Below are 27,421 nucleotides of genomic sequence, written 5' to 3'. Positions count from 1 at the left end.
TGTAAAGTACTCAAAATTAAATAACTGTTAACTGTCCTAGATTACTTTATGAAAATATAATGTAGGGCTTCACATACTGTACTAAAGCAAGTTTTTGCACTTAAAAAAACAGTAACACAGGAAAGCTTTTAGATAACTATATATTTCAAAGGCTAAACATACCTTTTCAATACTTGAAGTTCAGTATAAAAGTAAGTTTAAGATCCTAGAAATGCAGTTGTATTTCATTCTACTTCCAGAGATATCCCATATCATATTTGAAGTGTATTCTATAATCAGGATTGAAAAATGAATTAATCAGTTAACACTTGAAGGAAAAATATCACAGAAGAATCATATTCAAACCTGGGTTTTTTTGTAGTTCTGTCTCCTCCCCATATTAAAACCACGGAAACTAGCTTTGTTTTTAATTTCCAAGCACTACTGTATTAATTTTAATGGAAAGCTTGATCCATCTATGAAAACAATGAATTGTAAATCTAAATGCATCCCAATTGCCCCAAATTTTCTTCTCAGTATATATATACACGAACTCTTTATGCAGAGTCTGAATTAAACAAAGCTATGTCTTGGCATAGTTGTGGTCTTCATAAAATCTATTTTTTATTTTTATCCTTGAGATTCAACTGGATGAATTCTTCTTACATTAAGATAAGATCCTTGTGGCAAAACAAGAGTTTTAGTTTCAAATTTAAATAAGGGAAAAACAGAAATGGGAAGATAAAGATTACAGCAGAATTGTTTAATGATTTTCATTTGTTACAGATTAATCAGTTTTGTGGTTTGCTTTAAGTAGTTTCGCTTGCACTACAATATTAAATAGTATCTGTGTGAGGATTAGATTACAGCAAAAAAGTAGTTATATATATCTCTGGTTAAGGAAGTAAGGGTATATTGCAGCATGAGAGGATTAATGAAAGAACAGGCTATTAAAAATAAAGGAACAAATAACTGGAAGTTTTATGAAGATGAGGTTAGGCTAAGGTTCCAGAGTCTCAATGTAAGCCACTCTTGGATCAGAAATACATCCCACTAGCCCTCATCTTCTATGAAGAAGTAAACTACCTACTTGGACATGTATTGAGATATTACAAATAGGAAAGAAAGACAACTGCTGTGCCCCTTCCACCTTTTTTTCCTTAAGGATTTAATTTTGTGGATCTGATAGTCTCAGAGTGTACTCTAAAAAAATTAAAGCTTATTTGTCTTGCAACTGCAGTGGTTTGGACTCAAACTCATCTACAGCAGGCATGACACTGCCAAATATAATTGAAAAATTTCTGCATTTTCTTCCAGAATAACTCATCTTTTTACATCTACATTTATAAATACACATTAAGATCTGTGACTAATATTGAGCATTTTGAAAATACTTTTAGACAAGCACCTAAGCATTTGCTTTTATAAGCACACCTTATACCTAAGTAGCATTGACATGACAAAAATGTATGAATAATAAATGGTGACTTATTTACTACAGTACTAAAACCCCACCCATGACAAAAATCTGTGAGCTACTGATCACAAAGTAAACTGAACACTGCCAAGATCTACTACTGTCTACATACAGGGACAACTGATGTCATTAAGCAACTGAACTTCCCTGAAATAGATTAAATTGAATTTACAATAGTATGTCAGCTATGCCAACTTCTAGTACAAAAATGAGTTTACTAAAGATGTCAGCCTCTATACAAGTGTGTTCTGAATATCTGGTATATAAGAACACAGCTGAAAGTATTGCATGTAAAACATGTGAAATCAGATTAATAGCACTAATTAAGATGCCAACAATACTTTAACAGGCAAACACTTTTCAAAAAAATAACTTCTATACCTTGGTAAACTTCCAATTATATAATATTTTATCAGCCTCTCATTTTAACTATCACTTCTCTTTTGTTTTTTTGTCATGTTTAAAGATTAACAAGAGTTATACATAAATTCAGAAAGTTTTCCTTAACTTTCCAGTTCTGTAATTTCTCTAAACTTAGTTTTCTTTCCCGATTCATGTTTTGCAGTGCAGGTATATTAAAGCAATTGAATCAATGTTATTTAATGAATTTTTGCAATTAAAACATCAGTTATACTTTCAAAACCTAAAATTTTGATTTTTCTTAAGAAATTTAGAGCTTAGGAATGGTAAGCGACCTCTGCCTACTTCCTGGTTCATGTAATGAGTCCACTACTGAATGACCTGCTTTAGCAATTTCCAAGTGACTTCTTAGGTCAAAGATACTGAACTTCAATACCAGGAATCATCAGTGCTTATAATCATTTAAGTCCGTAAATCAGAAAAAAAATTAAAGTTTGGGTAAATTCTCTGTATGCAAAATTGTTTAAAGAATCTTTGCTATGCTTCTTTAGAACAGTATTATTACTTATTTAATGAGTTTTGTTAGTGAAGTTCTTGTACTTGTGCCTTGTTTTAAAGAAAAAGTCGGAAAGAACAACTTTTATTACAGATCTTAAAAAATGAGCAAAAAATCTATCAATCATATTAGCAAAATGCCACTGCCACAAAGCAAATCCATTTTTATACTGTAGTTAAATTATGTGTGTAGACAGGGGGTTAACTACACCAAAGATAACAGGAGCTAAAGCTCATAAAGATAACTGAAATCTGAATGCACATATCCATTGTACCTGTTAATTATTACACCATTTCTTAATTTGTGGAAAGGTGCTCTATTCATAATAGCCAATGAAAGCCTAGCTTTTTATCTCTGAAATGGTCAGAGTCTGATTGACGGGTCAATGATCTATTAAAAACCAGTAACTACATCAGCAAGTTTTACATTAGCAAGACACTGCAACTAAAGTTTAATATACCTATTACAAGAAATACATTATGGTACACAGTGTATTTCTCCCGACCTAAAGAGTAAGACAGGAATTCTAAATTTAAAGGTTTTTTAAAATGAACAACTATGTCATAAACAGTTTGTTAATCTTTAGTGATTTACTACACATAGGACAAAATTAAAAATAGCTTTAATAATCCTTTCCAATAGTTAAATACTTTAGGAACACTGTGTGGTGCTATATACAAGGCTTTAAATTACCCTTAAAATACTTTAGAAGTATTAATTACTTTTCTTCCATATTTCACTAATCATTAATAGTATTCACTCACCATGATAATCACTTAAGCATTAGGCCAAAGTAAATTAAAGAGGGTGACAGCTTCAGCTTCCTATCACTCCTGAATATTATTGCTAGTCAGATGCCTAAATCCCTCTTTTTAAAAGTTATATCCAAACATAGTTTCATCAAGTCTTTACTTAAGCCCTATACACTGAAAGTAAATCACACTAATTCCACCTCTGGGTTAACAGTTTCTTTATGTCTGCTATATCGTACAGCTTCAAGCTATAAATAAAATTACAGCAATAACAGACAGCAGTTCATCAGAAGACAAAGGATTAGACCGATATAATGCAAAAATGTCACTTTTCCCCTCTGGAATTCTCCTACAACCCCAACACTGAAGTTTTTTGGGGTAAAAACAGGATATTCTTTTAAATTGCAGTTTTGATCTGGTACAGGTTGACGAACATCCTAACCTGTAAGTAGTTAATAACTTGATTTGTGCAATATGCAAAAGCAATTATATTGTCCTTTACCCACTGAAATGCTGACCCTGTAGATAACAAACACATAAAGATATTCTTTAAATTCTAAATTTTAACTTCTACTGTGAGCTTTCCCCTCCCTCATTTGCACACTTGATTTTGCACTTCTCCTATGTGTAGTATAAACAAAATTAAAGGACTGTTTCACTGACCTTACAACAGAAGAAACTGAGTTATTAATAGCCATTTTCAGAGTATTTACTTTCAGTTCAATTCAAGCTGTAGGGTTGTTTGGTTGTTTTGGTGGTTTTTTTTTTTTGGTTTTGTTTTTTTTTTTTGGTTTTTTTTTGTTGTTGTTGTTTTTGGTTTTTTTACAACACTTCATTCCATATTATGGTAGAGCAGAAAACCTACTAAGACACTGGCTAACCAAAGGAAACAAATAAACCTCTGGATGCAGAATTCTGATTACACCATAGCAAACTCTTCTGGCACTTTTACCATGCTGCTTAAATATTCCTCCAAAATTCAACTTTCTTTTTAAAAGCCAGGTAATATAGCTGTACAACAACCTTGGAAAAACTGAAAAAACCAGCAAGCAGTGTAGTAACAGTTTCATATACTTAGAATCTGAAACAACTCCAGGATGAAGTGATGAACACATTACATACTTGCTTGCAACCTGTGCAAGAAAAGGATGATGCAGTGCCAGCATGCGTTGTTGGCATAAACAAGTGAATCAATACACCAGCAACAGCACCTATCCACCAAATCAATAAGAAGCTTGGTCCAAATATATATGTATTAAGAGGAACCCAATGTAAAATAAAAACTGCCAGAAGAATCAAGCTAAGCAACTCATAGCTGAAGCAATTTTATATTCTACATAAGATTAAGGGATGTATCATGTGGGCTTAAAAGAAGATTATATCTGTAAGTGAATGGAGATTTAAGCAGATTGCTTTAGACTAGGCTAGTGGGACCTAACAAGAAGCCAAGAGAACACCCATGGGGGAAAAAGTATAGTACCTATGGGCAAGTGGAGAAATGGATAGGATAGGTAATTACAAGTCTTTTTTTTAATCATCTTTTGGAGATGGTAACAATCACCAAATACCTTTTATCTAATTTTTAATACAATGTTCCAGGCAAAGACTATAGTCCTATCTATAACCGACATGTTTAACCAAATGTAATTTTACTCCAAGACTGTTACTTGGCTCACATAAAGTTAATTTTCTGGAATACAGTGCACAGAGGCAGCTGTTGACCAGACACAGTGGTATAAGCAAGAATCCTACTAGTCAATATCTAAATTTATGAAAATCCCTAGCTTTTATTTGCCTACAGCAGTACCTATAATAATTAGTATGAAGTTACCTCTAAATGCTATCTGAATATAGATTATTGACCATAAAGTAATTTCTTTTAGTACTTTTTATTTCTATTAAATAGCAGCAATACTAATCCATTCATTATTTAGTTCTTGTCACTGGCTATTACCAGAGGACTACAAAACCATTTGCTCTCAAGACAGGTACAGCTGGTTTACAAATATATAAAAGCTGTATTCAGCAATATATAGCCATAAAACAACATGTACCCAAACTTTTTTCCTCACCTATCTGCAGCACTTTCAGTAACAAAACGCTTTTTTGAATATGAAACACCTATGATTTAGGCATTGCAATAGAAACCTTCCTAAATACTCCTAAAGCATAAGCAGGGATATCAGTAATTTAAACCAAAAATGAGCGTTCTGACAAGTTCCATACAATCTGACACTTTTCAAAAGTTAAATCAAAATACTGAATAAAAGGCTAGCAACACTAAGTAGTTCTTCAGAACTTTTACTGAACTATCAAAATAAGTAACTAAGGCAAGCAGTAACTAAGGCAAGCAGTCAGATAGCATTGTTAACATTTAATGCATACCCACTTGCCTGCAGGATCAAGGCCTGTGGTTTCTAAAGCTGTGCTCCAAGAAGGAAACATTTTCCTTGAACTGAAATAAGGACATTTCTTCCTTAAATACAAGCTTGGATCATATGGAGGCATCTACTCAGCAGTCAAATCAGCCATTTTACTTTAGAAGGATTATTTTCTGGAACCAAATGATGCACAAATCTGAACACTGATAATACATTTTCAATTTAGCCACAGATGGGCTTCGTTGTGTTTGAAAATTGAAGTAAAGGTAGTAGGCTTTTGTGATTAACTTGATAATTCTTTCCTCACTGCCTTTGTGCCTTGCAAGATCTCCTTTTAAGTACATGCTATTTATTGATTTTTATTTTGCAATACATAAACCCACATAATTAAGAAGATATGAACATAAAGTGGCTGTTACAAACAAAAGAAGTTAAAAGTTCAGAAGAACAGTGACCTTTTGTGTAGGAAAAAGATAAAGGTAAAAGGTCAAAGATCCAACAAAACATGTACAGCACTTGTGTAAGAACACTCATTCCCCAAACCCTTATTTTTGAGAACTACTTAAACAACTAAACTGCTATACCTTCTGTCAAGAAAGACATTCTTCCAGATATTTCAGCATATTCAAAGAACTCACAATATTAGAATGACATCACGACAGCAGTTAAGTCTGCAGAAAATTTTCCACAGGTATCATTACCAATGGAAATCTGTTTTAGGACTTAAAATAATACAGGACCTAAAATGAAAGTGAGGCAACTAGTCAAAGAAACGTGATCATAATAGCCTTACTTCCATCAGATTAACTGCCTGTAGATTTGATTTATTAGGATCAGAAGATAAAAAACCCAAGATCTCAAGGCTAGCATCAGCTTTTATTTTCGTCTTGTAAAAGTCTTGTCTGTTTTCTTAAACTGAATTTTTTTGGCCAATCAGGAAAATAGGACTTTTTTCTAAACTGAGTAACAATTCACTGAGCTTTGATTTGATTTCTGTAAAATCTGTTTCTAGAACAGCAAATACCTTTCAGCTTGACTTAGTAATACAAATGCCAGAACATCACTATGATATTGTGCAACAGGCATTGTAATATTAATCAAGTACATCTTCCTGCACAAATCCAGTGTATTTCTAAAAAAATTTTCTTATTTAGGTTCAAATCATGTGAACTGGTATTTCACATTCTGAAAGTTACTGGAATCCACCTTACACAACAACTACATACATCACTGGGATTAACTGATTATAGCACACAGATAGCCATAATCAAAGGCTGCTCCTCTCAATTGCAGTTGCTTTAGGCGCTTGGGAAAGAGAATTTACTCTCCCATATTGTAAGTGGCTTCTACACGATGGTAGAAAAAATTATTTAAAATATAAAGCCACCACTAGTATTTTCTCACCTTTACAAAAGCTTCACTCAAAAAAGATGAAGTTTTCTAGAAAAAACCTGGATGCTGACTGCAGATTCATAGACAAAAATGAGGCATCATCAATGTTTGGGACAACAGCCATAGGTAAGACTGTGCTATGCTTTTGCTTTTGTACTGTGGGAGACAGGGTGTTGAAAAGGTACAATTTTTAAGTCTACTTAAGCGGGATAAATCAGTAATCTACTACTGTTAGTAAAATGCCTTTCATTCTCCACCACAAGTGGCTATGTTAGAAAAGCCACACTTCCTCTTGCATTTAAGGCAAGTGGGGTATTTTTTCCATTTGTCAGCATCACTAAATAATTCAAGTTAGATGCCTGTTAACTAAACGCACCAGCTACCCAGTCAAAGTAGTCATACCAGGAGCACACAAGTCATCACTAAAGACATGCTCCAAGGCTGTGTGTGCAAAACTAGGAACTACACAAGCAGCTTCAGAAGAAGCCAGATGGCATACAAGTCCACAAGACCTCTTTAGACCAATAGCTCAATCAGGAGTTCATTTACCTCCTCGCTGTTGATGCAGGATCTCTCCAGAAGAGCAAATATTTAACCTTCCTGTAAACAGAAACAACAGCAAGTACTCTTTGACAGGACTGGACCTATGGCACAAGACCTCTTCTATTCTTTCCCCACCCAAGCCACATTCTGCGCATTTTATCTGTTTCTGTAGTATGCAACTACATCCTTCATGTGGGATCATTAGTGTGTATTAGTGAGGTTCAAAACAACTGGTGATCTGATATACTAGCTTCACACAAAGTTTCTGTAAATCTAAAGTCTCAAAAGGAAAGTTCATAACACATGCTTCTGATGCAAGCATTGCATTTTAAATAAACCCTGGACAGATGTTAACTACATGACAGTACTGACTTTCACATCCAAATATCTAGTATTTCTGTTCTTGAAAACACAAAGAAATTTCCAGGTTATTTTAAGATCTTCCTATTGCACACACTATACACCTCCCCCCAAGAATACATTTCAGCCTTAACAACTGAAAAAGATAGGCTCTTCTGTCTAGAAGTGCAGAGGTTTAAGATTTTTTTCCAGAGATAAAGCTCCCTTAAGGAAATATAACCTTCAGACTTGGGCCAAGCTGGCTCTGTACAATAGTGAATAGCACTACAAAGATCACAGACGGTTCATTGCACACACTTGCTCCTTATTGTGGCTACAGAAGCAACATATCCACCAACTTCTTTATAGAACTGTACGAATGTCAGCCAAGCAAATGCTCTTTCACAGGTATTATGGCTAAGGAGTAAAGTTGTTAATTTACTAGAGCTCTACAGATAAATCAAGATGAAAACTTCAGAGTATTTTAAGTTAGTAAAAACTACAGTGAAACTTGTGCAAACAGAAAGTTTTAAGTCTTTCAGCATTTACCTAGCAAAAAATTAAGAAATGATACATAAAGGAAATTAGCATTCCATTTTTAATATATAAGCCTTTACATTTCAATGGTTTAGATAGATGTTAGTTTAGCAAACTGGTTAAGCTTTAACAGAGAACAGGTGACACTGAGTAACTATCAACACAGCTGACTGAGCCAAAGGTGCCTTTTAGAGGCAAATTTCCCTATTTCAAAGGGATAACTACTCTCAGACTTTAAGGCAGCAATGCACTTAGACTAATTATTCAAAATAATTTGATTGATTATACTTCAAAAAAATTGTAGATCACAATTTCTATCCTACTACGCCCATAAAAGTTAAATGAAATCATCACAATTGAACAAGATCTGTGAATAAAATGCTTGAAACCTTGATTTCTATGGCCTGTACATCTATTTACCCTTTTCAATAGTAATTCAGCTGTCTGAAAACACCTCAAGCAAAAACCAAAAAACTCAAGGTATGGTGTTACAAACCATCTTGGGTCTCCCTCTACTGTTGTGTCATAGAGCATAGCAGTAGTGCATAGCAGCATAACCACTGATAAAAACCTTCCTCCACCTTTGCTCTCAGTAAAGATGCATCATTTTCTTCACTGTTTTTACATTAGAGGCAATACCTCAATTATATAGCATGCTAATGTAACTATTGCTGTGTACCTTCACTTAGTTGCCTTTAATTCAATAACTTTTACAAAATATTTTGTTGCTTGCAGTACTACATAGTCCTCATTTTTGAGGTGTGTTACTCTAATGGGTTGAGATCAGTCCTATCTGCCCAACTCAGAGCTAATCTGAGAAGTCTTCAACATCATTTATTTTCCCCTCACCCTTTTTACACCTGGGAATATTCTGACCATCCTAACTCTTCCATCATGTGCTTTGGGAGAAAGTCCAGCCACATACATGCAGACTTAACATGTTCACACACACCAGCAACCCACTGAAAGGAAAGCACCTTTCTTGAGAAGCTGGTACTCTAGATGATCAATCTTACCACCAAACTATGTTGACAAAACCAACAATACAAAAACATGAGGGAACCATGAAATTTTAAGTTGTGTAACTTTCAAACCTCCTGAAGTATGAAGAGTTAAGGATGGAAACTGAAGAGGTTTATCTATTCATTCATTTGTATTCATGCAGAAGCTGCTCCAAGCTGAAGTACAACTATAAATTGCCTCTGAGTATAATTCAATATAATGAGGAAAGACTAGATTTAACAAATGCTTACCTCAGTTTACTTAATACTGTGTACTGGAACTGTAATCCTGTTTGCAAATACATTTTTTTTCCTGTCTGCCAAATGTTGCAAGTTCTATACCTGACCTTTACTAGGATAGAAACAGTATGACTGATAGTGTACACAAGGCCAATGTGGCTACTAGTGTACTAGCATAATTTTTATCTGCACAACCATGTGAGCTGCTATACAAAGCTAAAATCACAGTATTCTTCAGAAAAATATTTTTAAAACACTAGTAGGAAGTTTTCATATAGAACAGAAATGGCAGTGTCAATGTTAGAAACGTATCTTTAATAAGAGTTCTGTTTAATACCCCAATACACAAATGAGTTTGGTACTAAAGTAGATCTGAATAGTCTTTTGTAACCTGCCCTTATTCTTTGCCAACAGATACACTTGTACAGAAAGACAGTTACAACTATGTATGACTCATGATATTTCAGCTTCACGTGCACACAGGTGAATTTAACCTTCTGTAAAGACCTGAAATAGGAAAATTAGAGATAAAATAAATTATGACTACTGCAGGAAGGTAAAGAAATACAAGGAACTTGCTATCCACTCCATATCAAACTATTCTATGTATTCAGCTAACGATTTGAGTAACTCCAGATTTTACTTGCTTGTGTTAGGAAGCACATGGAATATAAATAATCAGCTATTGTAGTATTGAGCATGTAACAGGTAATGACTAAATACACATTAGTTTTGTGCTTCCCATAGATTTCACATTAAGACCTGTTTATATGAGCTTACTTTAAAAGATTTTAAAATTAGCAGATAAAGCAGAAAAACAAAAAGCTGTTACATTAAACATGTAACCTATTATCTTTCTCCAGAGATTAGTAACCTTTACAACTGACCAGAGAGAAAGGAATTCAAAGAGCAGTACAGTTTGCTCCATCTTAGCTAATGTTCGGAGTTACTGACATCTCATTGCAAGAGCTGTACTGATGTTTACACTACATATATAAACCTTTATTTTGCAGCTAAAACTAATATTCCATCCAAATTAATGGCAGTATAGGAGCCATAAGCTTATAACAGCAAACATTAAATGAAATATAGCAACGCTTTATGTTAACCATTATGAAACACTGGAACATAAGAAAAATCTAAGAAATAAAAAAAACAAACTGTTTGTGCTGACAAATATGACAGCTTAACCTAAAAAGCAACAAATGGAGACTCAGTTTATGGTATGGAAATCAGACTAAAAAAAAAAATAATCGAAGGCATCTTCCCCAAAATAGTCAGTAGTCATCCATTAAATACAAAGTATTCAGTGACACTTGAGACCCAAAATACTAACATGTTAACTGAAAGCTTTTCTCAACAGGAACTTGTATGACATTAGAGTATATTATATAATATATTACAAACTGCAGCTGCCAACATAAAAACCTTGCAGAAAACTGAATAGTCAGATCACAGCAAGAGTAAATTACTAAGTGTCAGGGCATGGATAGAAGGCTTTAATCTTCACAAAATAAGCAAGTGCAAGTACTTGATTTGATGAAGCTGGGAAGAAAAACATCCAAAGCAGTGCCCATTTAAATTGTATTCCTCGTTAAAAAAGACAAATATAGAAGAGGGAAGAGGTAACATCATCATGTATACAAGAATTAAGAACCACACAGTATGATTACACAGTTCTTAATTCTGCTCTACATTATGATGTTACTTGATGCCCCTTTCTCAGTTTCACAAATAAGTTTTACTCTACCAGCTCTCAAGGAAGTTAAAATTCTAATCCCAAATGGGAACCAGCTGTCAAGTCCCTTTACCTATGCCTATCCTTTAACTTGGGAAACCCAGTGTTTAGACTACATGTTTTTAAGTGTGAAGCCCTGATCCTGAAAGTCACTCTATACATATACCATTCTCTAAGTAACCCTGAAATGACACACTGTTTAGTGGGCAACTGAGATTTTCACTGAGCATGTAAAAATGGAGAGAGAGACTGTGCATCAGTGGTATCCTCCACTGCTGAGCAATGCAAAGCTACTTGTACTGTACTGCCATATAGAATGGTGTGTTCTGAAAAATTCTTCCCTCCCCAATCACAGCCCAGCTTAACACTGTAAACACCATAAAGTGAAAGACCATAAAAAAATGTCTTGACTCAAACTTATCCTTCAAAAAAAACCAGAAAATCTCACTCTTGCAGACAACATTAGTATTTTAGAAAGAGGTGGGGAAAAATCTTGAGACTTTGAAAGAATGGGTTTTGACCTATTCAACTGCTCACTTTATATGAATCAAAATACAGTTGAGCAGGGACTGAAGCTGTTCCTATTTAGGAGTTATCTAGGGTTTTCCACATTACATTAGATTTCTAGTCTGGTTCCATGCTCCAAGATAGAAATTTGCCACCACACTTCATACTAATACCAGTACTCATGGTAACTCAAGAATAGTCTAATCCCATTATCCTAAGAAGGAAATCTGACTACTCAGGTCAACAATTGGATGTCAAGAGCAGTACTACTGGAAGAAAGTTTGTCATTGATCTTTAGGATTAGTAGCACTTTAAAAGCATTGATGCAATAAGGGAGTTGATCTTGACTGATTATTCTACTGTGGGAATGAAAGTCTCATGCCTGAGAAGTAAGAGCTCTGTCAACTGGGGATTACACTACTGTACACAGGAAGACTGGGGAATAGCTAAACTGCAATGTCTGTACCCCCAACAGGTCAATTAGAATTAGCAGTCCATGCAGTTAAAGATCTGATCAAGTCACCTTGATCCATCTCATCTTCAGATTTTATATTCTCTTATAACCTAGGATGGGAAAACAAAATAGAAAAAAAGCAAGCACAAAGCTCAAGGAATTACAGTGCTTTAAAAAAGCTGATCTGACATTCTCAGCAAAAAGGCACAGTCATATCTACACCAGCACGTTCCCAAAGAACTCATGCCAATTCCAGTATCTATTTCCTTTGTTTGTTGAGCAACTTCAACTTACTTGGCACTTTAGAAAGTTTTATAACCAAATATAGTCACAAGTCAAGTTATATTACCTTCTCTTCACCTGTCAACATCCAATCAGCTGGATGAAGACTTGCTGAAAGACCGATTTTTTTCAGACACATTAAGCACATAGTGTGGAAAAAACTGAAATAAAGTCAGCTAGAAAAACACATATGTAATGTATTTGACAATCATTCCTTTTATCCAAACTGACACATTAAAGCGGAAAGTACTTGTTAGTCCAAGAGAACTTCTGCTTATTTCTCTAACACTAATTTCTATGGATTCTTTTAATCAAACAGAACCTGGAAAATCCTACATAACTTACATTTTTTCATTATCTTCAAAGTAATGTGAATAGACTGTAGTTCCATTAGACCTCACTGTTTCTGTTCCTAATAAGGAAAAACACCGAGTAAATTTAATATGCTCTGATAAAGGATAAACATTCAAGACAAGTATTTTACTTATCACTTAGAAGACAATCTAAGATTTTCCTGTATTTCTTGAGAAAATCTAAGTTTGGCAGGAAAGAAAAACTGTATCAATTTACTAGAAAAACAAATTCCATTAGCTTCTCATTGAGAATAAGTACTGTCCATGCTCTGTAATTTCTAACCTATATTCATTCAGATCCAAGGACCATACAAGTTTGCATAACCATCTCGGTTACAAACAATACTTAACATATTTGTCCTCCCTATGCCTTTAAGAAGTAGGGAATAAATTATCAACTGTTTTTCTTATGGGAATTGAGGCTAGGAAAGATAAGTAATTTTGGCTCACACAGTAAGCTGAAACAAGTAGAAAACTCAGTCTGTGTGCAACTTTCATACCCATACTTTAAACATTGCACTATCACTCCCCAATGCATAATCTTCTGCTTTTTTGATAAGTCACAAAACTATCCTTATTATCTCAACTCTTCAGCTTCCCTATTGAGATTTTAACATTCATCATCTCTGGTTATCCCATTTCTGTATCTGTGATTTTCTCTCTTCCTGCAATATAAAATTTATTGCCCTCAAATGCTTTTATTCCTTACTTGATTTCTCAGGTGTTGACTTACAGCAGCATGAAAAAACCAAACAATCCAAAGTTGGTATTAACACAGGGCACCTGGTGTTCCTTTTTTTTTTTTGTTTAGTTCTTGAACCTCATACACTATTTGAAAGAAGTTTTCTCTTACCTTATATATTTTGCAGAACCTACACATACAACTAGGCCTTAATTTTCAAAACATTAAGAATTACTTTAAAATTTAAGTCCTGAGACAGTACGCTATATTCTGATTCTCTACTCAGAGAAAAAAGGTGATGAGAGTACAATGTTTTGCCAAATAAGATATCTTTTTTCTTATAGTTAACAGGCCCATTAATTTCTCTGACTTATAATAACCTTCACTGAATTAGCTACGTAATAAACAAGAATAAATTAAACCTAAAACTAAATAACACTAATGGACTTGCACTACACGTATGGGTTCACTGGTAGATGAGGCGTAAAGTATACAGGGGGAACAGAACAGTGAAGGACATTGGCTTCTTTTTTCCTTCCTTCTCCTCTGTTATCTTCATGAGGTATTTGTCACATGAGGAAGAAGCCCAATTTCTGCTAATATAGCCCAATGTTACATTTATTTATATAACTGTCACAGTGCTAATGGAGACTACATAAACCTTGGATGAATATATAGCATACACTCTGTTCAAAAAGTTGATACTTGAACAATCTAAAAGCATACATTTAGACAGCCAGTTAGTTTTCCTTTACTAAAGACAAACACCAGCTTATCTGAAAAACTGGTAAGACAAAACAAAAGAAATCAAGATAAGCTTTTACAAATTCCATGACGATTTTAACTCAGGGAGTCAGATGACAGCAATATAATACTCCTTCTGAAATCAAAATCTGTTATCAATGATGTGCAGAGGCTCTACCTTATAAGTATTTCAAAATACTCTTACCTTCAGCCTACTGACTTTCAAAGAAAAGACAGAAGAGATAAAGTAAAACAGATAACTTAGGCATTATCTTGCCAACATTGACAAGACTAGACAATAAATAATAAAGACAAACAGCACAAAATCTTCAGCTTGTTAATTAGAAGAAATGTTTATCTAACTCAGATTCTATAGCAGTGCTGAGGGTTTATGGCCGCAATCACAAACTGTTCTCATGTCAACTGCCAATATCCCTTGGATGCCTCTCACATCTCTGGACACCACTAGGCCCAGCACACCGTTGCTCCTTTAAGGTGTCCACTGCTCCCACACCAGCACCAAGTAATAACGAGAGCAACAATGCCTCCAGAAGATACTCCAGGATATGCAGATATTGTCTGTGCAGGTTTTGCCACAACTCCAGAAGCTGGCACTTGTCTGGCACTGCATGACTACACATCTAACACCACTGCCATATGGGCAGGCACCTCAACTCCATATAGAACATGTGATTTTAATAACTCCAGCATTTCAAAAGAACTACATTATTCATAAACCAAATCATTTAACTAGAAGACAGACCAAAAGGACTGGAAAAATACCTTTTTTTAAAAAGTGTTTTCAAAAATGGTTCAAATGTGCTCAAGATGAGGCAATTTAATTAAAACAGAAGTATTTGTTATTCTGACCTATTTTCCCATTGAGATTCCTCTGGGATGAGCTATACAACAGTGACTTTTTGCACTGGATCTCTACAGCCACTGTGAAAGATGACTAAGAAAAGGTATCATACATACTTTTTTTTTAGCATCCAGCATAATCAGTGATTTCTTTAGTTTTTCTTTTAGGAAATCTATAGTGCATTGAAAAATACCAGCCAATGTACTCCAGGACTCTTCCGATGAACAATGCCAATTTCAATTGTACCAACAAACTTGAGAGGCAATTCTTAATTCCTTTGAATCAGGGCTTCATCCACCAACATCTTTCACAAAGGATTAAGCATTCAAACATATTTTAACAATACGGATTTCCATAACCAGTCTTCCAAAGTGAAAGAGGATAAAGTTGATTTTGTTAACTGAAATGCAAACAAAAGCATTACAGGAGACTAGTATTCTCTGGTTCATAAAAGCTTTCATGTTTGTTATTTAAACAACATGCACTTTGTTTATGTCAACAACTTCTGATTGTTAATGGAGTATTAAAGCAAGAAAAAACCTGGTTTGCAATCTCTGATGCTGTGATTCCAGGCTGTTAAGATCTCGGGTATAATATTCAGCCAGCCAGGGCTGCAAAACCCATCAATTTCAATTGTAAATGTTACTTTCAAACAATTCTTATTTCACTCCTGGCAAACCATACCTTCTGCTATCTGTTGTGTGCTGTGTTGACTAAATTAGAGACCAATTGTCTAAGAAATAGTATAATTTCCAGGAAATAAACTGACTTAAGTACTTTTTTCCCTCCTAACCCTATTTAAGGGAACAAAGCTCACATACTCAGAGTGCATCTATGAAGGTTTTTATGCCTGTATACATGTCAGCTTTCCCATAACTAGTTTTTTACATCAGCTAATTTCACACACATTTAACAGTTAGATGGGAATCTCAAATATATTGAGTTTGGTAACTGTATCATCCCCTCTTTTGTCTTTTAAACTAGAAATGAGGAAAAAACTAAGCACAAGCTAAAGATTATTCCACAAGGACAAAACAGCTGCTTTAACAGATTCTCAGTGATAGAGGAACTGAGAAAGAAAAAGCCTTCACATTGACCTGCAAAAGCCTCTATCACTTCATGAAGGGCCACGTTGACTGAAAGGTCACTGAAATCAGAGTAATTTGTTACCCACTTCATTAAGTTTCAGATCAGATCTACAAGCTCCAGAGAAAGTTACTTTTTGTCCTTCCCATCTGAAAACCAGAAGTGGCACTACAGGAAATAAGTGTTATAAAAAGTGTATTTCATATTTCTTAGTTACATTATCCAGCAATGCCTGTTAGTAATATATTGATAGCAACAGTACCAAAACATGGCACAGAAATTTTTTGCATATCTATAGACTGCCTAAACAAGAGAGGACGACATTATCTCCTGTATACATGAACAGCTTTTTATATCTCTTCTGTCACAGAGCTGAAGTAACCAGCTGGCAACCTCAGTCATCATGCACAGCAACTATATAAACAGATGGAGACAGGCAGTCTTTAAAGCTGATAAACATAAGCACTACCACTTTTCATGACAATCAAAACTGTATTTACTTATGAGGTAGTTATCAGAATTTATTCAATATTTTTTTACTTCTGCAGCAGAATCAGTAACATTTTAAAAGCTCAGGAAACTGCCCTCTGACACTTGCTCTGAAATATTAGTAGATTAGTCCACTTACTGAGGGTTTTCCAAACACCTTTCACTGAGAGAATTAGGAACCCCTGTCAAATTTACATTCTGGAAAACAGCCTAATAATTCTACTGCCAGAAATGTAAAATAAGAACAGTATTTTGTAGCAAAAGGCCTGGAAACATAAAAAACCTTATGACTGCTTAAATAACAGATTCAATCATTATTTTGCTCAGCTACTGATTTTTTTTATAGCAGTGCCTCAAGTATAAGAAAGAAGACCCTCACTTTAGACTAGCCGTTTCTAAAGAAAGTCCCTACCAGGCTAAACCTACCAACTTCCTACTTGACTTGTACACTTAGAGTTTCACTCCCTACTTTTACAGTGCTACAGACAGGCAAAAAGTTACTATTTATACATTAACAAGATGTTAGCAGCTTATACTTGAACTTAGCAATCATGAAAATACTTACATTTAATGCAAAATAATAGATAAAAATAATGTCAAATAATCAGACCACAGGTACCTAAGCATCTCACTAATAACACAAAGTATTGGAAGTTTTAAAGTCTTTATCTCAACAGGAGACAATACAGATACCTCTTCTTCAACTCTGCAGCATTACAGAGAGCACTTCTCAAATTTGCAGCATGCACAAATCTCACTTCTGCAGCCTGCCTGGAAAAACCACCAAATTCAGGTTCTTTTATAGCAAGGCCAAGGGAAGAAATAAAGAAAACTGCCAGTCTGCTATCCAGCTTTGGTACAGCTGAACACAGCTGAAGCTATATATAAAGGAAAGAAAAATTATCTCACAGGCCTCAGTTAAGGGATTCATAGGTCTTTACCAGAATTTTATATTTAGATGGCTCCCTCTTAGTCTCCAAACCAATAGATCTAAGTATTGATACCTTATGCTGCCAGTGAAATGCCTTTTTGTCAGCTTTAGTCTCTAACTGGTTGTAAAGAGATGACTGAAATGAAGATTTCCAGTCAAACATTCATTTTGTAAAAGTGCTTATATAGACAGGTCACAAATTAAAAGTCATCTTATGGGATTCACTTAATTCATGTGCTGCCTGTACTAGCAGAGAGCCAGCCCTCTAGCAACACTGTAAAGCTAGGCAACTGTGCCACAATTCTCATTTCATCCCTGGTATATCACGTACTGGCTTGGCATAAAACACGAAGAATATAACAAAGAAACGTGGCACTTCGATTCAGAGCTAAGCGATAAATAGAGTATAGCAACTTACTCACAAATCTGGAATTAAAATTAGGCTCAGATTACATTAATCACTCCTTAGATCCTTGAAACTGTAGTGTATTTATTTAATAAAAATATACATATTTGAAAAACCACATGCTTTATCAACATTTCCCCCCATTATTCTGAAGACTGAATGCTGGTACATTTTCCCGCAGATAAACAGCCACCCCTTCTCTACTTTCACATCCCATGTCAAAAATAATTATACATTAAGTTTTACTTTAAAACATTGTGAAGGTGGAAAATACAATCCATAAAACTTGGTAATATCTGGAGCTAAAGACCTGTGAAAGAATTAGATTGCCATTTGATAGTATTTTAACATACTTTGCCACAATATGCAGGCAGCTCCAATACAGTAGGATTACTGTGAAGTCCTACGTACTTGCTGCCTACCTGCATGCCCTCTATTTAAGAGACATGCACAGGATTTCAACTGATAGAAATATGAATAGGATTCGAGTTAGTATTGCTGACAGATTCATACCCTCCCATTCTCCCAGTAACTATTATTCAACCATCCACAGATCTATTAACTCGGAGGCTGAACAGTTTTTCTTTAGCAACAGTTTGGGCTAAGACAACCCCAGATCTCACCTATTTAGTTACACTATCAAGGTCTACATGAAGTAATACAGCGTAACACTTCAGTCCAAGAAAAATAAGCATTTTTTTGCAACTTCTGGTGAAATGAAGAAGGGAACCATAGTTGCTCATATAGGCAATTCAAAGGGGAACAAGAACTTGCTTCAGCTTGTGTAATATTCTAAATTAGCCCACTGGGCTAGGGCTAGAACCTCAGTTTTATGACTTGCCACATTATTTCTGGAATCACTAGAAAAAGTGTCTTCATATGTAAGTGTTACCAATATTTGGACTTTATCTCAATCAATTCTGTTACCAAAGGGTAAGAACTGCCAAATGCTTCATGTGATATGCTTCCTCCTGATCATGTTGTCTAATGGATGTTCAGACTCTGAACTGGAGGCAATCCCAGGTTTAACCTGGATTTGAACAGGCTTAGCCAGACAAGGGGCAGAGTTATTCACAGCCATGTGAGGACCCCCAATTTCCAGCTTCTCTGCTCTCTCACCTACTTTGGTGAGCTGGCAAGGAGACTGGGATGCAACCTGGAGACAGCTATCCTAGCTTCTGGGAGAATCCAGTACCACCAGTACATCCTAGGAACATTTAAGCCAAATTGACAAACTTTGATAGATAACACTAGAGCTGAACCTAACTGACCTTTTATTTTTAATAAAAATATATTTTCTCCATTTATGATGCCACTATTAATGATGTTAGACATAGGAAAAAAGATTATCCTAGTCACCTACATATTCTCAAACAGCCAATACTTCAAATATCATGGATTAAAGCAGAAAGTACTAGATTCCTGTCTTAGATCACTTTTTTCAGTAAAACTTTAAAATTTTTACACAAATTTTACTCCACTTGCTATGAAATTGGTAATTTACACCTTAAAATTTTGGATTGCTTCAGGAAGGCATAATACAGTGTTTATTATTGTTCTTATATATAATAAAAATAATCTGTTAAAATTATCTGTTAAAATTATATATAAAGATGTTTTAGAAGCAGCTTAGGAAATAATCAACTTGTTTGTCTTCCTCATCTCTACTTCACAGATTTTAAATAAAAACTTATACCCAGTAGGTATACACGGTTGAATATAACCTTGTTGCAAAGTCCATGAATCATACAGACAGTTCCTACCACACAGGTATTAAGTTTTCTCTATGTATCTCTCTTCAGATACAGGTCTAAGACCAACATTCAATGTAGAACTAACAAAGTTAGTGGAACTTCTGGTTGTGAAGACAAAAAGTTACCTTAGAATCCATGCAAGAGGTTTGGTTTGGGTTTTTTTTTCCACTGATGCCACTTAAATGCAAATCTTCTGATGGCACCCCATATGCTATACAAGAACAAAGAAGGTACAGTTAATCTTTTATTATTGCAATTACCACTTTCATACCTGCTATAACTCATTCTAAAGCACATGAATTTTACTTTCCTCTGACAAATAGATTTTGCTTCAGCTGCTCACCACTTACCATACAAGAACATTGGAACAGGGCATATGACTCCTGTTCTTACTCTTCTCGAATACCCTCAGGAAGTATGGTTACTCTTGCCTCCAGAAGGGATTTGAAGCAAACAAAAATACAGTAGGGACCTGCTGAGGTTGGTAAAGTGCCTGTAAACTGTACGCATGATTTCACTCATAAAAAAGTGCAAACAAAAATCCCTAGTTATCTTTTAATATATTTAAAGATTAATAAATTTAACACATTGATTCAGTTATTTTTAGCATTCAGCCCACAGCTTGTTGAATACTTTGCTGAAATCCAGTCTTGTTTAGAAAAAGAGGGCAGCTATGGTACTACCATTATTCCAAATACAATTGTGTGACTGAACCCATGGAGAGATCCACTTTGTTCTTACACTCTCATGTCCCATACTCAGTCTCAAATACATTCACAAATATGGACTTCAAACATAGCCTGTGCAAGCAGCTGATAATTGAGTAAGGCTCATAAATTAGAGATGCCACAGCTAAAGGCAGGATAGGAGCTAAGCATGTTATCTTACTTTGATCTAAGCCTACACATTTGAGCAAACTGGTTAATCATATTTTTCATTCAACCTTTGAGTCTGTGAAATAGTATTCTAAATAACCTACAGAACCAGGTGAAAATAATTCAGCTGACAAGGACTAATTGCCACAATACTTTTCACCACCTTCTTTTCTACACATTTACAGAAGTTAAGAACTTGTATACAGAAGTTGAGCTTTAGCTAATGAAAGCCTGGAGATAATGGACATCAAACAGTAGCTCAAAACTAATACAACCATTGAGGACCCTGCAATTCTGTGAAGTGAAAATGAACACCACAATAGAAGTTGTCTACGAACCACCTATAGCACGGCCAGAAAAATGTAAATCAGTAAGTTTGTTTCTGAAGCCCTGTGGGAACAGCCAAATAATAAACTGGCCTAAGCACAAACTCCGTTCTTGCTTTTATTTCCATATAACTTAGTATCAAGGATCTCTGTTCTCTAGACTAAGGTTATAAACCATTCTCATTACAGATAAAAGGCAACCATTCCCCTCATTACTGATCTTTATGACAACTTCTCAGGTATCTTAGGATAAAGAAACAACATGAAATAAAGATAAAACTGGAGTATCAGTTGCCTGAAAAGTTTATGTGTATTGAAAGACTCTGTGACTAAGCATCCTGCTGACAAATGCACACAGAAGTTATACTACTTTCCCACAAGCCTTGCAGCACAGCCCCTGGACATCCACAGCTGTTACAGATTCCTAGAAAGATAAAGCAACTTCCTGGTTATTCCTGCCCTAAGGGCATTGGTCTCCCACACACCTAAACAGAAAAACCCCCACCCCTGTATTTTCCAGTTAGCAGCCCAATCCTACAGAAAGTGCACAAATCGCTTACTTTTTCTAAAGCGAACCTGGGTAAGAATGCTGCAACACAGAGTCCCCCATGCCCAGAAAGCAGACATTGCACAGTTTAAAACAACAGTCTTAGAGACATGCTCAACAGTCAGAGCTACAGAACAACTCCCCTTAATGGGCCAAGACCCAGTAAAAGGTGACATGCTACCAACGTAACACCTGAGTAGACAAAGCAGCTGTGTTAGCAGCTTTACTTGAAGCCTTTCTCCCCTCTTGGCCAGGCAGTCAAACGCACGTGGATGAGCTGGATTTTCCTAACAGGCTCCCTTCAAGCAAGGTCTTTGCACAAACCGTACTTTCCCTGAAGAATTTTGTACGCTGCACTGTGTGGAAGCACCCTTACTTGTATTTGTACTCACGCTAAGCGAGACCACGTTTTTTACCCCGCTAAAGGGCAGCATGCGACAGCCAGGCCAGGCCTCACCTCCCTCACCCAGAGCACTCCGGTGCCCCTGCTCGGAGCGGAGCGGAGCAAGAGCAGGGAGAAGGCGCTGGAAGCCGGCTAGCAGGCTCACAATTCTGCTTTAGCGAAGGCTACTTGCCCCGGGTTCTTCACCGGCAACGGAGCGGAGCACACGCTGAAGCCGGGGACGGCGGAGCCCCGGCAGCCCCCAGCCCTCCGCCGGCCGTTAACGGTCACCCGTCAGGAGGGGCGGGCCGCGAGCACGCACGGACCCGCAGCGCCGCAAAAGAAAAGGAAAGCGAGTCGGGCGGGAAGCGGCGGCGAGGCGGGGCCGGCGGCGGGGCCGCCCGCTACACGCCTGCCTGCCCGCCCGCCACCGACCTACCGAAACCCGTGAGGGAGCGAGCAGGCGGGCGGGCAGCCGCCCGCCCACCCACCCGCGCCCGCCTACCACCCTCGCGCTCCAGCCCCACGCACGGGACCGCAACCCCCCACAGCTCCGGGCGGCAGCGCCTCTGCAGGGAGGGGGCAAGGGGGGAGGGGCTTGCAGCGCCCCCCCCCCGGCGCGCATGCTCGCCACACCCCCCTCCGTCCCGCCCATAGCGAGACTCCCGCGCGCCGCGCCCCCTTCCCCTCCGCGAATCCCGCCGGGGGCGGGGCGGAGAGGAAGGCGCGCAGGCGCAGTCGGGAGGCGCGGCGTGTTCCTGCGGCCCCCCCCCCTCCCCGGGTGCCGCCGCGGTCCCCCCGCCCCCCTCCTCCCCCACCCGAGGCCGTTTAAAGGCGGCGGCGGCGTCGCCCCGCGCCTATTGTGGCAGCAGCGCCGCGCCGGCATCCGGCACCGCCGCCCCGCTCCTCGCCTCGCCTCTGCGCGCGTAGCGGAAGCGCCGGCGGCCGCCGCCATGTACCGCTACTTGGGGGAGCAGCTGGCGTCCCGCCTGGCCGCCGGCTCGGTGCTGGCGGGCGCGGAGCCGGGCGGCCCGGCAGCGGCAGCCGGGGGGGTGGCGGTGGCGGCGTGGGGCGGGGGCCGGTGCCCGCGGCGGCACTACTGCGAGGCGGCGAAGAAGGAGGACGACCCCAACTTCTTCAAGATGGTGGAGGGGTTCTTCGACCGCGGCGCCAGCATCGTGGAGGACAAGCTGGTGGAGGGGCTGCGCACCCGCGAGAGCATGGAGGACCGGCGCCACCGCGTCCGCGGCATCCTCCGCATCATCAAGCCCTGCAACCATGTGCTCAGCGTCTCCTTCCCCATCAAGCGCGACAACGGCGAGTGGGAGGTGATCGAGGGCTACCGGGCGCAGCACAGCCAGCACCGCACCCCCTGCAAGGGAGGTGAGACCCGCCGCCACACACTTCCCCCCCCCCCCCCCCCCCCCCCGCGCCCCCCGCCCGGGCCCGCCGCAGCGGCGCTGCCCTGCCTTGCCCGCAGTCGCCCTCCCGCCTCGGGGCGGGCGCTCCCCGCTCCCTGAGGTGCCGGGCGGGGGGGGGAGGGGGCGACGCTTGGCTCCCCGCTGCCCGCCCGCCCGCCCGGCGAGCGGTCCCAGCCGTTCCGGCGAGGCCGGGCAGCAGCCGAGCCGTGCTCTGTCACCTGCGGTGTCTGGTAGTGACGGGAGGGCGGGAGCAGGGGCAGGGCGGTTCCTGCGCAGCCCTTCGGCGATCTGCTGCCCGGGCTCCCCGCCAGCCAAACTCCGCGTTTTAGCCTAGGTGCGAGGTCTCAGGGCGGACGGGACGTGGCTGGTCGGGCGAGGCGAAGGGTGCGAGGGCAGCCCGCCTGGCTACTCGGTGTGACTCAAGCCTGAGGAGCGGGTATTGGAAAACCCGTGGGAACTCCTCGCCTGAAGCGTCCGCTCTCCAGCCGGGAGCTGCAGCAGCTGTCCGTCCCTTTGCACGCTGCCCGCTGCGTTCGTGAAACCCGAACGCTCGCCCAGAAAACGTCGGTAGAGGAAAACAACGAGCTTTCCCGGTTACTGGCTGGGTACGCAGGAAGAGCGATTTTTCTAGGGAGAGCTGACTTAGCATAGGTGAGCCCGGCAGCATGGCTGTGCAAAGGGGCCGGGAGGGTGAATCCGTCTGGATTCACTCAGTCAGACTCGCCTTTTAGCCCGGGATAGATGGCATTTCCTTGAAAAACAAATACATGTGTCCTCCAGCATAACTTATTCAGGAGCTCTGATCTTTGTGGGCAGTTAAGTATTGGAGACCATTTCAGGACTGTGTCTCCAACCAGAGCTTCTATGGTCTGTAAATACATTTCTTTTTCTTCAGCATAGACCAGCTCTGTGGTAAATAATGATGGTCGCGGAAAGCAAAGTTTTCTCTGTGATTTTGTATCAATGAAGACCTCTGAGAATCGAATAGGAAGGGTGTTCTTAGTTTAATGTGTTCTTGCTAATCAGTTCAGCTGGTGTGTATGTATGTGACACGGGGTTTTTCTCTTTGCGGCACAGATAGCCTGTCCTGTTAACGTGTTTACTAACTTTCCAAAATCAAATATATAGTGAGGGTCCTGTGACATGCTTAGTTCTTACCTGAAAGAGGTTAATTCAACTTCTTGTGATTACGTGGAACAAGAGTTACTGGCATCAGACTTGGTTGTAGCTGAAGGTGGGTATGGCTGAAGCCTCCTCAGTGTGGAGCTACTGTTTCTCTGCCGTTGCTATAATTTCTTTTAAAACACTGATGGTTGTTACACTGCTGTATTGTCACTGCTTAGGTTAAGTTACTTTTTGCTCCCGCTTACAAAGTCCTCCTCTGTACAGCCTGCGTTACTTTTAAGATCCCCTCTTGTGTGACAAAATACAGTTCTGTGGCAAATGAAGAAACAAGATAGTATTTAGTATATGATAACTTCCAATATTTCACATCAGTATTGCTCAGAACTGAAAGAATTAATGTTTTCACAACAGAGAATTATAAAATACTTGTATGTGAACAAAAAACACCAGTCGGGCGATTGGATACTTTCTGGTCTGATACCTACGTTTCTAAATCCTCAACAGAATTTCTTGGTTTTCTGTAGCACTTGTTATGCCTGTCTGCACTGACACCGGAGCAAACACTGGAGCATTTACAGAAAGTTACAACTGTAAATTTCAAGGCGGTTGGAAATGACAGCTAAAGAAAATACAAAGTCTGAATAGTTTGTCCTTTTCTTCCTGTGCCACTCCCCACCCTCCATGGATTTAGAGAAGGAGTTGCAAATGATGCTTCCTTTCCACTCTTTTCAGCATAGTGTTCATAAATGGGTTTCACCTTCTAATGCTCTCTAGGAATTTGCTCACTATCAGATGACAGGTCTGGCTTTGCAGTAAATTTAAATGGGATGTGTGATAAGTGTAGATTGACTGCTTGAAACCTGCTATGAAAAAAAAGGTGGGAAGAAGTAGAACATTTCTACTTGAACTGCAAAGAAGAGGAGTGGTAAAGATATTTCTGCATTTACGGTACATTTGGTCCACCCGGAATGCACCAACAACTTGAACTTTTGTCTAAAAGTGATTTTTAAACTAGAATCCTTGTAGTCTCCACAGGAAAAAAAAACCAAGCGCAAAGCCCAGTGAAATACAGCTCAAACTCCATAATAGCATGAAATAGGAAAACTTGCTGAAGTGAGCATCCCACACACTGTGGAGCCCAGAGTCCAATGCAAGTAATTCACACCAGCAAGGGACATAAGGCCACCTTTTAAAAGAAGGGGTGAGTTAGCATCTGGAAGACTTGCAGAGCAGTAGGAGGAACACAGCTTCAAGGTCTTTCAGGTGCAGAATTGTGAACTTTAACTTTGCAATTACTGAAAAGTAAAGTTTGATAAAATAAGGTTCCGCATACTGATTTTTTTAAGGATGTGTATTTGGTACTAAGAAAGAGATAGTGTTTAGTTATTGCTAGGTAATCACTAGCAAGTAGGGATGCTTTGTCATCTCTGTCATTCTTTTAAGGATACTTTAAATGCTCATCTCCTGTATTTGTTGAGGTTTACATAAGCTTAAGGAAAGGAGATGCTGTTTAGAGAATATTAAATAGTGTTCTGTCTGCAGATTAGACATATGATCAAAGTGCACTTTAAGATTCAAGTATGGAATGCTGGAAAACAAATGTTTTTAGGTCTTTTAAAGGCTGTCTTCCTTTAATTTTGCTCCTCATTTCTTTTTGTACATCCATACCAAAATACTTCACTGGTGATTGTATGTTACTTCTGTATACCTTTTTGTCCATAAGGTAATTTAGAGATTTAACCATGAACTAATGAAAAATTTGTACTGTAAATCAAATTAAAAAATCTTGATTTAAATGCTCTAAACCTGGAGACAGCTGAATTACTTGAGAAAAGGAGACTAAATAAACAGTTGAATTATCTGCACTTCAGCAGTACCTTCTGTTTCTACTAAATGTTTGTAGCTTAGCTTTATAGCATTTAGATTATGTTCCTTTGGTCACAGACATCATCTTCAATTTCTTTGCCTGCTCATTCTCTTCTAGAGTGAAACCTCAACCCCTGCCTAGTAGTCCAGCCCACATCTGGAAAGTGCCAGATTTCTTAATGTGAGGTTGACCTTTATGAAGCAAGTTTAAAACTCACATGTGCATGCAGATGATACCTGCTGGTAGAAATGCAGCAGTTCTTCTGTACTTCCTTCTCTGCTGGCTTCTCTGTTGCCTGCAAGTAGAAATAACTCAGCAGAGTGAATGCCAGCAAGAGGCCTGCTTTGAAAATAAAGCTCCTGAGTGGATGGATGACTGTGGCCTGATACAGAAATGGAATGGCAGACCACGTGGTTTGGGCTGGATGAAGGCAAATTCAAGATCAGTCTTACATTTTTTGCATAGGCAAACTTCTACACCTGGGTGGGAAACTTGACTGTCACATTTGTATTCAAGAAGTATGATGCTCTTAGTACCCTAGTTCTAACAATCTAAGGCATAGTTAATAAAAATAGGAAGTTAATTAATGGCTTATCCTACTCTCCTCTCTCCCCCCCAAAACAGGTGTAAAAATACAAGTCAACTTATTGTGTTGGACAGAGTTGTCACTACATGGTAGTGCAGGTGATTCTTCACTGGGTCAAGAGAAGTGCTTTTCAGGAAAACTGGCACTAGGTACTGAAACATGCTTTCTTTTCAGTTTATAACTTGTGGGGTTTTTCCACCTCATTGAGAGAACCCAGAAATAACATTTCTTGTTGCATCTTGTGGTGCTTACCTATTTAATTGTTGTAGAAATTAATCCTTAATTCTATTTCGGGGGTTGCAAACCTTTGCAACTTGAGAAGGTGGTGATACTTTTTCTTTTGGTGCGCTTCTGTGCTTTAGGAATCTTTACAGAATGGTCGTGAATATACCCATTTAAGCAGTAGGCCTCGCAGTATGTCCAGCACACAAGTCCAGGTTTTAAAAA

General features: G+C 38.6%; 3 protein-coding genes across 15 annotated transcripts in view; 2 read left to right on the top strand and 1 right to left on the bottom strand.

Annotated features, from left to right (window-relative positions):
- Positions 1–27,421, bottom strand: part of SHLD2 (shieldin complex subunit 2) — a 104,168-nt gene that overhangs the window by 21,772 nt on the left and 54,975 nt on the right. For 4 of the 12 annotated variants that reach the window (XM_049810088.1, XM_049810098.1, XM_049810099.1 and 1 more), the window contains exons 1-5: positions 19,971–20,057; positions 12,884–12,950; positions 9,949–10,064; positions 7,447–7,493; positions 163–269 (exon numbers count right to left, since the gene is read on the bottom strand). The gene's annotated coding sequence lies outside the window, so the exon portion shown is untranslated. Of the gene's footprint in view, positions 1–162; positions 270–2,151; positions 2,173–2,197; positions 3,686–7,446; positions 7,498–9,948; positions 10,065–12,325; positions 12,367–12,883; positions 12,951–19,970; positions 20,059–27,421 lie in introns of those variants that run through there. The other 8 variants (XM_049810091.1, XM_049810092.1, XM_049810093.1 and 5 more) reach the window with 8 other exon arrangements.
- LOC126042882 (serine/arginine repetitive matrix protein 1-like) lies at positions 20,030–22,632 on the top strand. Its single transcript, XM_049810620.1, has 3 exons — positions 20,030–20,075; positions 20,169–20,280; positions 22,170–22,632. Exons 1-3 carry the CDS (start codon positions 20,042–20,044, stop codon positions 22,630–22,632), a joined length of 609 nt encoding a protein of 202 aa, XP_049666577.1. The 5' UTR covers positions 20,030–20,041.
- GLUD1 (glutamate dehydrogenase 1) overlaps positions 22,814–27,421 on the top strand; it is a 29,990-nt gene continuing 25,382 nt past the window's right edge. The window contains exon 1 of one of the 2 annotated variants that reach the window (XM_049810115.1): positions 22,814–23,358. In XM_049810115.1, coding sequence (XP_049666072.1) covers positions 22,929–23,358 — 430 coding nt within the window. In that variant the 5' untranslated portion in view covers positions 22,814–22,928. The remainder of the gene's footprint in view (positions 23,359–27,421) is intronic. The other variant, XM_049810114.1, reaches the window with a different exon arrangement.

Source organism: Accipiter gentilis, chromosome 9 (genome assembly GCF_929443795.1).
Source record: "Accipiter gentilis chromosome 9, bAccGen1.1, whole genome shotgun sequence".
NCBI lineage: Eukaryota > Metazoa > Chordata > Aves > Accipitriformes > Accipitridae > Astur > Astur gentilis.
This window is presented reverse-complemented; position numbering and strand designations above follow the sequence as displayed.

Excerpts from the sequence above, each read along its gene's own strand:
- LOC126042882 (XM_049810620.1), top strand. The coding sequence starts at position 20,042 with ATGGCACCCCATATGCTATACAAGAACAAAGAAG. Across the intron at positions 20,076-20,168 it reads GCTATACAAGAACAAAGAAG|ATTTTGCTTCAGCTGCTCAC; the intron begins GTACAGTTAATC and ends TCTGACAAATAG. Across the intron at positions 20,281-22,169 it reads GTATGGTTACTCTTGCCTCC|CCGGGTTCTTCACCGGCAAC; the intron begins AGAAGGGATTTG and ends AGGCTACTTGCC.